Here is a 12863-nt window from a genome sequence, read left to right as displayed (position 1 = left end):
CTGCTTCCATTCACCTTTTTTCAGAATTTTTTTTTATTAAGCCTGTTAACCGCGGATATTATATGGAGAGGAATATGAATAACAGCAAATCCCAAGGATAGTAGATAGTGGACGGGGCTCTAACCACAGATATATCTAACTATACTCAATAATGGCCCAGGAAACTGTCATTACATGGGCAACCAATAAGCTCAAATATGGTGGTTAGATAAATGCCTTAATAAAGGGCAATATACAGTGATTTCTGACACTTTAGAGTTCACTGCTCAATCCGCTAACTACATTTCTCAATAGACAGTAAAAAAACTTAACATCACAAACGTGATTCTCAGATTTTGCAACCTGATGAGGCAGACCTTCCACGAAGCCAATCAAGAACTCTCGCGAGTTCATTTTCCTGGAAATCAGAAAACTTGGGCCGATGCTAATCAAGGTTGTCTGATTTCCTCATTTTTTGACATGAAAAAACAGCCGTCTGTAGCTAAACCTATAGGACTTCACTATATTGAATAGCCAATGACATAATCAACACTACATGTCCTGCCTAATACCACAATACTATAAGCCATAGAGCTGGCAACAACAGTTAATTAGCCAAGAGACTCCCATTTATCTATAATGAGATCTTGCAATTTTAAAACTATTCCAGCATTGCTGATCACATCCTCTCTGTCTCTGGATCCGTTCATATGTTGGTGGTGGAGTGTGTGGTAGAGAAGTTCTCCATGCGCATGCGTACCACTTTCTTCGCCGGGGGCGATGGGTACAGGAAGTGACATGTGAAGACTTGGCGACAGGCCTTGCGGAAGTTCTCTGACAGGAAAGCGTATAGGATGGGGTTGATGCAGGAGTTGCCGTAGGAGAGGCAGTGGGAGACGATGCGGAAGGCAAAGGATGCATCATTCAGGGGGAAGGTGCCAAACTCCACCCACATGGCAATAATGTGATAGGGCATCCAGCAGATGAGGAAGGCCGTAACTACCAGCAGCACCGTCTGAGCTGTCTGGAGTGGCAGATGGGGAGAAAAAGAGAGAGAGAAGGGGGGTTAGTAGATTAGTTAGGCTGGAGTTATGGTGCAACTTCAAGGCGATCCACCTTCAAAAGTACCATCAAGGGTTAAAGGGGAGTCTGTCCTAGCTATTTTTATTTTAATCTTTAAAACCAACAACAAGATTTGCCAGATAGCACACATAATGCTTTAAAAAGGGAATAATGAAGTTGTTCAAACACTGCCATTAACTGTTTCAGAGACTTGAAAGTGTTTAAGGGAAATGCTCTCAACCAGTCTCATTTTTAGGTTTAATAATCATGTTACGATGTACTATAACCCAGTTAGGGATGCACGATATGGGATTTCTGGCGATATCCAATAAGCAGATATTTTCCAACTCATTTTGGCTGGTCATTATGTCACGGGGATGTTATTGTGAGATGTCCCTGTAAAGTCCTGAAATTATGTCATGGGGATGTTATTGTGAGACGTCCTTGTAACGTCCCTAATACATTATAGGGACGTTAGGGGAAAGTCCTCTAGACATCCCGGGGACGTTATCATGGAATGTCCCAAGGACATTACAGGGATGTTAGGGGAAAAGTCTTATAGACCCTCGGACGTTGAGGACATTACAGGGACATTAGGGGAAAGCCTTCTAGATGGACATCATGGGGATGTTGTGGAATGTTCTTTGAACGTCTCACAATAACGTCCCCGTGACATAATGAAAACCCTACACATGGCATTTACCGGATATTCAGAGAGGACCTTTAGGGGACGTGCTGGGGACGTTTTTTGTTTTGTTTACTGGGGCAGCAAAAAAATAAAACAAATAAAAAGGTCCTCTCCGAACGTCCGGTAAATGTCATTGTGTAGAGCTATCATTACGTCACAGGGATGTTATTGCGGGACGTCCCTGTAAAGTTCCGAAATTACGTCACGGGGACGTTATTGTGGGTCCACGTACCTGTAACGTCCTGAGGACATTACAGGGACGTTAGGGGAAAAGTTTTCTAGACGTCACCGGGGATGTTGTGGAATGTTCTTTGAACGTCTCGCATTAACGTCCCCCGTGACGTAACGAAAACCCTACACAATGACATTTACCTGATGTTCAGAGAGGACCTTTAGGGGACGTGCTGGGGATTTTTTTTTTTTGCTGGGTACACCTGCTATTCTCGCGAATTAGTTGTAAACAGTAGCTTCATATTTGCACGTCAAAATCCACTAATATATTAAGGGCAAAAAACTTAAAAGAGTGTGTATTTTCAGAGCAATGGGCCTTCGGAGAAGCGGGCTTTTGTTTCCAGAATAATGGGCTGTAGGACAAATGGGCTTTTGGTCTAACTGGATATTTTTTGGACGATTGGGGTTTTCGAATAATGGGCCATCAGAACAATGGGCAGTCCTCCGGGCATCACGCTGCGGATCCTCTATTTTAACGAGGCTAATCTATTTTATTTTTTCTATCTCTCCCTATGCGTGGCTGCTCGGCCATCCAACAAGTAAAAACTACATGGAACTGTGCTAAAAACAAGTACAATCTGTTTAAAAATGATTAGAATAAATACCTCATTGTACCAGAGGGAATGCAATCTAGTGGGTTTTTTTATTGCACATTAAAATAAATCAATCAAATTAATGTGTATCAATGATCCTGTAATTAAAACAATCTAGTTAATTGATTCACTACCAGCTGCAGCATTTGCCACTTAACCTACCCATTTTCCAAAGTAGCCTACTTGAAATCTCCTCAGAAAACACGGCTGGGACGCAACCACATGCAACACAGACACAGTTGGTACAGCAGGTAAGAAATCCCGCCCCATACCGCCATAGGTGCCGATCCCGTGGGTGCTCAACCTTTTCGATGGGTGTTCCGGTGCTCGAGCACCCACCGAAGAGGTTGAGAACCCATGGGGGAGGCCAATCAAAATATAAATGAATAACTAGATAAACAAGATTTGTGTGCTGATTATGGTGTAGCTTGTTATTATTTGTTGCAGAGCAGTGTCGCATTTCGATGCGGTTTGTGTCTACATCTGACAGACGACAGCAGGCTAGTAAGCCTACATCAGGGTAATTACTAAAGCAAGCGCAATAAAAGTTATTTTGTGACAATCATCACCGTGGTGGTAGTCACTTAACTTGGGCACCCATGGGCAAAGACATAAACCGGTGCCTATGCGCCCCGCCTATGTGACAGGCCACATCCATGCCTAGTCAACAGTTGTCGCGTGCACATAATTAAACCGTCAACTTATCGGCCTGTCATAATGGCATTTCAAGCTTGATGCCGATATTTCCTTTTAAAGCCTTTATCTGCCGATACCGATGACATGCCGATATCACCGTGCATCCTTAAACCCAGTGAAGAGTGGTTTCAAAATGTCCTTTAAGTAAACATGAGCTCATGATGGCCACACACAACAAACCTGTCCTTCTCTAGAAAAAGTTTCTTTCGGCTTATTCCCCATTTCTCAGGGGTCACTAGGGATGGGTATCGTTAGGATTTTATCGATACTACTACTCTTATCGGTACTGCTTATCGGTTCGGTACTTTATCGATACTCTTATCGGTTCTTTTTGATTATTATGCAAGAAAAAAGACAATTAAGAACAGAATCGACATTGCGTTATTATTCTATTATACACTCACTGGCCACTTTATTAGGTACACCTTGCTAGTACCGGGTTGGACCCCCTTTTGCCTTCAGAACTGCCTTAATCCTTCGTGGCATAGATTCAACAAGGTACTGGAAACATTCCTCAGAGAGTTTGGTCCATATTGACATGATAGCATCATGCAGTTGCTGCAGATTTGTCGGCTGCACATCCATGATGCGAATCTCCCGGTCCACCACATCCCAAAGGTGCTCTATTGGATTGAGATCTGGTGACTGTGGAGGCCATTTGAGTACAGTGAACTCATTGTCATGTTCAAGAAACCAGTCTGAGATGATTCAAGCGTCATGACATGGTGCGTTATCCTGCTGGAAGTAGCCATCAGAAGATGGGAACACTGTGGTCATAAAGGGATGGACATGGTAGGCTGTGGCGTTGACACGATGCTCAATTGGTACTAAGGGGCCCAAAGTGTGCCAAGAAAATATCCCCCACACCATTACACCACCACCACCAGCCTGAACCGTTGATACAAGGCAGGACGGATCCATGCTTTCATGTTGTTGACGCCAAATTCTGACCCTACCATCCGAATGTCGCAGCAGAAATCGAGACTCATCAGACCAGGCAACGTTTTTCCAATCTTCTATTGTCCAATTTTGGTGAGCCTGTGCGAATTGTAGCCTCAGTTTCCTGTTCTTAGCTGACAGGAGTGGCACCCGGTGTGGTCTTCTGCTGCTGTAGCCCATCTGCCTCAAGGTTCGACGTGTTGTGTGTTCAGAGATGCTCTTCTGCATACCTCGGTTGTAATGAGTGGTTATTTGAGTTACTGTTGCCTTTCTATCAGCTCGAACCAGTCTGGCCATTCTCCTCTGACCTCTGGCATCAACAAGGCATTTTCGCCCACAGAACTGCCGCTCACTGGATATTTTCTCTTTTTCGGACCATTCTCTGTAAACCCTACAGATGGTTGTGCGTGAAAATCCCAGTAGATCAGCAGTTTCTGAAATACTCAGACCAACCCGTCTGGCACCAACAACCATGCCACGTTCAAAGTCACTTAAATCACCTTTCTTCCCCATTCTGATGCTCGGTTTGAACTGCAGCAGATCGTCTTGACCATGTCTACATGCCTAAATGCATTGAGTTGCTGCCATGTGATTGGCTGATTAGAAATTTGCGTTAACGAGCAGTTGGACAGGTGTGCCTAATAAAGTGGCCGGTGAGTGTATAACTTTATATAAATATAAACAAATATTATTTATTCAGCAGCAACAGCAGCAGCAATGTTTTAAATGCGTCTGAATTATAGACTTTATAATCAACATTCAACAACAACAAATAAGATAAAAAATAAAAGTAGATAAAGATAAAGAAAAAATATATATTAAAAATAAATTTTTACAGCAAAAGGCTAACGGAAGTTCAAACAAACAAGAACCTAGAACATTATCCTAACAGTTCTTCTGCAGAAAAATCAACATATCTGCCTTCTCCGGCAGGAGTCGTGATCTCTCCTGACTTATAGTGTCCTCGGCTATTAGCCTGGCTAACTCCGTATCTATGGCTTATATATTTGTAGCTAAACAACTAGCTAAGCAATTATATCTTATTTATTGGCCTATTTGTAATAATTCGGTATTAGCCTAGCTAACTCCGTATCTATGGCTCATACGGCTTACCTGCAGTGGACGTGGATGGAACACTACGAGCAAAGCAGTGGAAAACGCCGCATTTCTGCAGATTAATACCATGTTTCGACAAAAGATGTTTCGACAGATTGCTTGTATTGCCACCCTTACTGGCAAATGATTTGTTGCACTTGTGGCAACGAGCGTTGTTGTCATCGACTTTTGAAAAATATACCCGAACTTTTGAACGTTTAGTTCTCTCCGCCATGATGAGCGCTTGAGCAGAGCTGTCTGTGCGTGTGTGAGCGAGTGTATGGAGCACAGCACAGCCCCGCCCCTCGCGCAGTAAGAGAGCGAGACAGAGAGATGGAGAAAACGGCAAACAAGATTATGTTCGCGACGTTTAAATTCCTCGAAAAACACAATTGCCACAATATAAATCTCACTCCATGATTTCTCGAGTACCTACCGACTACCGATAGCAGAACCGAAAACGTCGGATCTTAAAAATGCTCCGGTTTTTACTAATTTAGAACCGGTTCCCGTTTAGAACCGGGTTTCGGGGGGCATCCCTAGGGGTCACCACAGCAGATTTTACAGTTTCCCTTGTACCCTGTGAGGGCACAGTACCAATGGCGGCCATTGTTAACCTGGGCCTTGACCGATCCGGTATGGCGCCTCGACCGATCTGGTATGGTCTTGTCATTCCACATACTGTTTTGGCAAAATTTTACATAAGATGCCCTTCGTGACACAACCACTAACCCTGTGGACGGGGGCCCAGGTAAAGCGCTAGATGTCATGCCAGTATTCATGGACTTCTCTAGGAAAATAAACTACACATATGGTGTTCAGGCATTACAGCGGGAGATATACTATATGCGAGGTGCTAGAGACAAATTATTAATGTTCCCTTAGGTTTAGCAATTAAAAACAGAAATCTTTCAGAGTGACAAATGATAACTTGGCTTTTACTAAGGGGAGAAAGCATGGGAGTACAGCTCTCCTCCAAAGTTGGGAAGAGACTGAAAAATTAAGCACCCTAGTAGTTTAAAAAACAAACCCCTGAGAGAATTTAATTCGTGGATCAAAAATTCACAGTGAGAGGGAAGCCAACACAAAGCATAGCATGGGAATACAGGGTTGGTGCGTGTGTGTGTGTGTGTGTGTGTGTGTGTGTGTGTGTGTGTGTGTGTGTGTGTGTGTGTGTATGTGCATAGGAGTAGAGGGAGAGGGGAAATTTGTGAGGGAATCCTACATGCAGTTTGGTTAATCAGACAGGCGCCTAATGTATCTTCTACTAGAGACTTTCGAACTTGTGTTGGCTTCTTCTCTACACAACCTTGGGAAGATGATCATTTGTTTGACATGTTGAGCTCTGTATAATGTAGCACTTCTCAGTTTAATGACCAGCGAAGCAGACTTGAGAGGAAGACAAGTTAGTTTTACCACACTAATGGTGCTTTGTTGCAATCGTACTCCAGGAACGATTACTCTTCATTTTAGCAGTGTTAGTGTTTTCTACCCATAAAGTTATTAAGGACAGTTGATGTTAATGCCATAAGTAATGTATTCAGCATTACATACAGAAACAGACAAAAAAAACAACTTTAAAACCACTAGCTCAAGAGTTGCCTCTCTCCCATGCTGGATATAGCACAACTGTGGTTATACATAAGCAGCTCCCTTCTTTTTGGGTATTAGAGAAAATGCAGCTGACAGCCCACTCCAGCCTCCAGGTAATAACCACTAAGTGACGGTGGAATTGTGCATGAGGGAAAGTGGTAAGTGTGCGTCCATGTGCAGCTTGACCACTTCTTTCTCTACTGCCAGTGAGTGCTGGCAAGAGCCACTCCAAAAATGCCAATAGTCCAGTAAACACAAAGATATTTGGAAGTAAAACAACCTTGAAATTTTGAATAAACATTCAAATTCACCATGACAGACTCTCGTAACATTATTTTGGCTTTGTTTGAACTGTGGAGGGCTTTTTTGAACTGAAAGAGAATCCCCTGTGGCTTGCATTGAGCTGTAGCTAGCTAGCACAAGCAGAGCCTCTATACAAAAACAATGGATAAACTCATGATTAATGTTTGCAGTCTGCAGAATCAAGCCTTTTATTTATACTTTATTCATCCCTGAGGGGAAATTGGGTTCTATTACAGACACTCACACTCTAATAACTAAAAACTAACAAGAAACAAGATAAGAAAATAGAAACAAATAGAAACAAGAAAACAGAAACAAATAGAAATAAAATAAAATAAGAAATAGAAATAAGAACAAAATATATCAATAACATAACACCCTATCTATACTGCATTACCGCAGCACAAAAATTGCTAAACTATCCCTTTAAGTTCATTATTAAGTATAATGTATCCAGTCTGATGAAAGGCTTTTATATTGTCTGTCATCCTTTCAAAAATGTAATCATTAGGGATGCCACTATAAGGCATCTCTACTCAAGGAAATTCTAAATATTATACCAATCATGGAGGTATATATAAGAAAATTAAAGAAGGTTGAATCAGTTCAACTGAATACAACATTTATTGACAGATATGTTTCATCACTCAGCTAAGTGACATCTTCCTGACTGCAGGTAATGCCACTGTATTGTTTATAAGGGTGGGGATACCTGCAGTCAGTTTAGACTGAATATGTTACTTAGTTGAGTGATGAAACGTATCTGTCAATAAACATTGTATCCAGATGATCTGATTCAACCTTCTTTGATTTTCTTACCTGGATTATTGAGCATGCATCAAGACATATAGGAAAATTGTCCCCGCCCCCCCCAAAAAAAATCATCTTTCGATCAACACAAATCAAATTTCCCCATCAAGAAAAATCCAATCAATTGTTCCTCTGCCTGAGGCCCATCTGTTCACGTCATTTTCTGAGGATTGATCCATCTGTTTTTGCTGACAGAGAAACAAAAAGACGGGACAAAACACAGTGTCCTTGGCAGAAGCAATAAACCTGACTGAAGGCAAAGCTGAAGTGCTCAAGTAAAAGGAGAAAAAAATGCTACTTTAAGAGGCTATTGATAAGTGTAAACTCAGATCTTATGCATATTGAGGTGTTGCCTTTTTGACATTTTTCTAAAATTTTGATAAAATATCACAATAAATTTCACTGTTTGCACCATCACAATAAGTCATTATTATTAATAAGTCATATACTGAATCGTTAACATTGTACCATGATACAAATCACCAAATTCCTGCTGATATACAAGGCCCGGAAGTAAGTTCCATAAGGTGAACAGGAGAAAATTTTCAAAACATCAAAATTGTTTTATAACTGAGTAGAAAACACGTAACATTGCCAGGATATAGGATGTGTATTCCTTCCTGTGTGGCTTATCAAGTAAGCATGGAACTAACTGTGGCAGTGATAAAGGCTCTAGTCTCCCCTTTAAATGAAAATCTCTACTGAACATACACTCATGAGCCAAAACATTATGACCACTTGCCTTGCTTGCTGGTTGTCCATCGTGTCCGATGATGACCATCTTCTCCTATTTGCGAGTCCTTTGGTAGCTGAATAGTCCGATCCTGGATGCATAGTTGCAGTTGCAGACGGGGCATGTAAAAGTGGTGCTGGAGGGGGCAGGGGGAGCTTTGCGAGCATGTCTCTTCGCACGCTTTGCTACATGGGTTTGTGTGCGCTGGTTTTCCATATACTTCATTCCCTCTGAGACGTGAGAGTGCCAGGTTGTGCGGCAGGAAGCAAGTTCCTCCAAAGAAGAGGGGTTGATCTGGCATCTTTTCAGTGTGGTCTTCATTTGGTCTTTGAACCGCTTCTTCTGCCCAACAGCAGTGTGTTGACCAACGCGTAGTTGGCCATAGAGGACTTTACGTGGGAGTCGTTCGCTGGGCATGCGAATAACATGCCCAAGCCACCTGAGTTGATGGTGGTTTAGGGTAGACTTCACGCTGAAGCTGCCTGCCCGCTCCAACTTGCCTAATATGTTATTGGTCCTCCGTTTGCCACCAAATCAGTGCCAACCCACCAAGGCATGGATTCTACAAGACCCCTGAAGGTGTCCTGTGGTATCTGGAACCAAGATGTTAGCAGCAGATGCTTCAAGTCCTGTAAGTTGTGAGGTGGATCTGTCATGGATCGGACTTGTCATTCCAGCACATCCCACAGATGCTCAATCAGATTGAAATCTGGAGAATTTGGAGGCAAGGGCAACACCTTGAACATTTCATCATGTTCCTCAAACCATTCACGAACAATGTGTGCAGTGTGGCACACATTATCCTGCTGAAAGAGGCCCCTGCCATCAGGGAATACCATTGCCTTGAAGGGGTGTACCTGTCTGCAATGATGTGTAGGTAGGTGGCACTTGGTCTGCAACAATGTTTAGGTAGGTGGCATGTGTCGAACTGACATAAACATAAATGGCTGGGCCCAGTGATTCCCAGAAGAATATTGCCCAGAGCATCACACTCCCTTCACCTGCTTGTTATCATCCCACAGTGCATCCTGGTGCCATCACTTCCCCAGGTAAACGGCGCACACATACACTGCCATCCACGTGATCTAAAAGAAAACGGAACTCATCGAACCAGGCTACCTTCTTCCATTGCTCCAAGGTCCAGTTGCAACTCTCACGTGCCCATTGTAGGCACTTTCGACAAAGGACAGAGGTCATCATGGGAACTCTGACTGGTCTGCAGCTACGCAGCCCCATACGCAGCAGGGTGTGATACAATGTGTGTTGTGACACCACAACCATCATTAAAATTTTCTGTGACTTGTGCCACAGTGGACCTTCTGTCGGTTCAGACCAGATGGGATAGCCTTCATTGCCCTCACACATTGATGAGCCTTGGGCGCCCAACACCCTGTCAATGGTTTGTGGTTTGTCCCTCCTCAGACCACTGTCAGTAGGTACTCACCACTTCTGACCAGGAGCACCCCACAAGCCTTGCTGTTCCAGAGTTGCTCTGACCCAGTTGTCTGGCCATAACAATTTAATCCTTGTCAAAATGGCCCTAATTTCTCAGTTGATACTACCTATTATTGATTATGCTGACACTGTCTACCAGCACACTTTTGACACTTACCTTAGGCCTCTTAATGGTGTGTATAATTTTCTATGTAGATTTGTGCTGAAGTGTCCATATAGAGCTGACCATTTTTTCATCTATGAATCGCTTAATTAGTTGCAGCTTAAATCTAGAAGCCAATTTCACTGGGTTCAGTTCACCTTCAAATGTGTTTAATAATCGTTTCTATTTGAAACAGTTTTTGGTTCCGTGTAGATCTTCATATCCACTCAGACATATGCAATATCCCTTTTTTTTTGGTCCACAGAATTTTCAAATTGGGACGCAGGTCATTCCAATACAAAGTTTCATCTGACTGGAATAATCTTCCTCTTTTTCTGAGATCTATTACCTCTTTCTGCTGCTTCAGGACATTTTTATTTTCTCATCTTAAAACAACCCGGTTGTGTCTACCAACAGGGGGATTACCGGTTTGAATCCCTGTGTTACCTCCGGCTTGGTCAGGCGTCCCTACAGCACAGACACAATTGGCCGTGTCAGCGCGCTACGTCCCTCTGGTGAAACTCCTCACTGTCATGTGAAAAGAAGCAGCTGGTGACTCCTCATGTATCGGAGCAGACATGTGGTAGACTGCAGCCCTCCCCAGCAGAGGGGGTGGCGCAGCAACCGGGACAGCTTGGAAGAATGGGGTAATTAGCCAATACAACTGGGGAGAAAAGGGGGGGGGCCCAAAAAATAGTGCCCACCAAAGGGACTCCATGTCAAATGGCACATGAAGTCGGCCTGCAACACTTTAAAACAAACCCAAAAATAAACTCTTAATAAACAAAGAAAATAATTAATAAAATATCCCCTACAATAAATGTTCACAGTGAAATGCTCCATCATGAAAACTGAAGTGCAAGAGAGCAATGCTTAACCCGAGCCAAGCCAGCTTGCTATTGGCTCCCAATAACCATTATCGTGTCATGAACACCCTCTCCTGTCATGTTTAGGGCTCCAGTATTTTCGAATTACTCCATCTGTTCTTCTTTTATCCTCTCACAAAGATCAAAATATATGAGTCAAAAGGCAAGATCCATCTGCAGTGTCTGGTTAATGTGCAAATTATTGCAGAATGTTTAAATCTTGTCACTCACGTTATCTATAAAATGAACTCTGTTGGGATTCATTTACTTTTTTAAAGTATACAGTTTCTATTGATGCTGTCAGCTAAGATATAAGAGGGCACCGTGACATTTTGGCGAAAGTCATTGCAGCCATTACCACTGCTCAAGAAGAGAGGGAAACTTGGCCAGTTACGGTTAAGAGAATGTAACCTAAATACAGTCATGTTGTTGTCAGGCCCCATGATGGAGACATATTTGAAACTATTGTAAAATACACAGGAAACTGTCCTTCAAGGGTCCGACATGACATTAAGTATAGGACGTAATTTAAGATAGTTTGTTTATTGTTTATTGTCCCAGATAGATAGACAGATAGATAGATAGATAGATAGATAGATAGATAGATAGATAGATAGATAGATAGATAGATAGATAGATAGATAGATAGATAGATAGATAGATAGATAGATAGATAGATAGATAGATAGATAGATAGATAGATAGATAGATAGATAGATAGATAGATAGATAGAGATGCATTCACTGAAAACCACTGTTTGTACTGGTACTTAGTATGTGTCACGATGTCAAACTTCAATTCGAGGAAATGTTTTGCTTGCTGTAAAGTAAGGGCTCTGTTTTCATGAAACTGGGTGCAGCAACACATGGGCATGTTAATTATATTTTTGGTACTTTGGTGACCACTGCAGCCTTGGTACAGTTGATGAAGAGGTAGGACAAGGATGAATATATTATAAGCAGGTAGAGTTGGGATGGGCTTGATGAGCTCCTCTCATACCCTTTAAATGCATTGTGGCACCAGCGTACTGTTATTTTCCTGATGGATGAAGACAGAAATCTACTAGAATCACCCTACATTAAATAATTTGGGTCAATAAAATCCAGCAACAGTAATTTTTTTCCCTATATTGCCACCATCTCCAAATTTTGCACTTCATTCATGTAGATTGTGACAAAACAAAATCTACATTGGCCGACAGGACTTACAAAACTGACTTCGATGTTCTCACGTTGTGCAAAAGCCTACAGAGATTGACAATGGACACAATCGTCTAGAGTCTAACACGGTGGAGGATTTTAAACGTCCTAGTCCTGTGACTAAGTAAAAGATAAAAAAAATCTCCCTTCCCATTCTGCTTACGGGATTAACAGTAGATGTTCAGTGTTAGGGAGTGGATGAAGGCATATGAGTTTAAATACTTGGGGTCAACTGTCCAAAGTAATGGGGAGTGCAGAAACGAGGTAAAGAGGAGAGTGCAGGCAGGGTATGAGTGGGTGGAGAAGAGTGTCAGTAGTGAGCTGCGAAAGAACGGTACCAGCAAGAGTTAAAGGGAAGGTTTACAAGATGGTAGTGAGACCAGCTGTGTTATATGGTTTGGAGACAGTGGCACTGACAAAAAGACAGGAGGAGGAGCTGGAGGTGGCAGAGTTTAAGATATTAAGATTTTCATCGGGA

General features: G+C 42.4%; 1 protein-coding gene across 1 annotated transcript in view; it reads right to left on the bottom strand.

The window, feature by feature from the left end:
• Window positions 1-441: 441 nt before the first annotated feature.
• Window positions 442-12863, bottom strand: part of galr1b (galanin receptor 1b) — a 58656-nt gene continuing 46234 nt past the window's right edge. Inside the window, exon 3 of the mRNA XM_056278897.1 lies at window positions 442-1003. Within this exon, the coding sequence (XP_056134872.1) occupies window positions 686-1003 (318 nt within the window). The 3' untranslated portion in view covers window positions 442-685. The remainder of the gene's footprint in view (window positions 1004-12863) is intronic.

The sequence above is a fragment of the Lampris incognitus genome, chromosome 4, assembly GCF_029633865.1.
Source record: "Lampris incognitus isolate fLamInc1 chromosome 4, fLamInc1.hap2, whole genome shotgun sequence".
NCBI lineage: Eukaryota > Metazoa > Chordata > Actinopteri > Lampriformes > Lampridae > Lampris > Lampris incognitus.
Note: the sequence above shows the minus strand (reverse complement) of the source record. Positions and strands in the feature narration are given on the sequence as shown.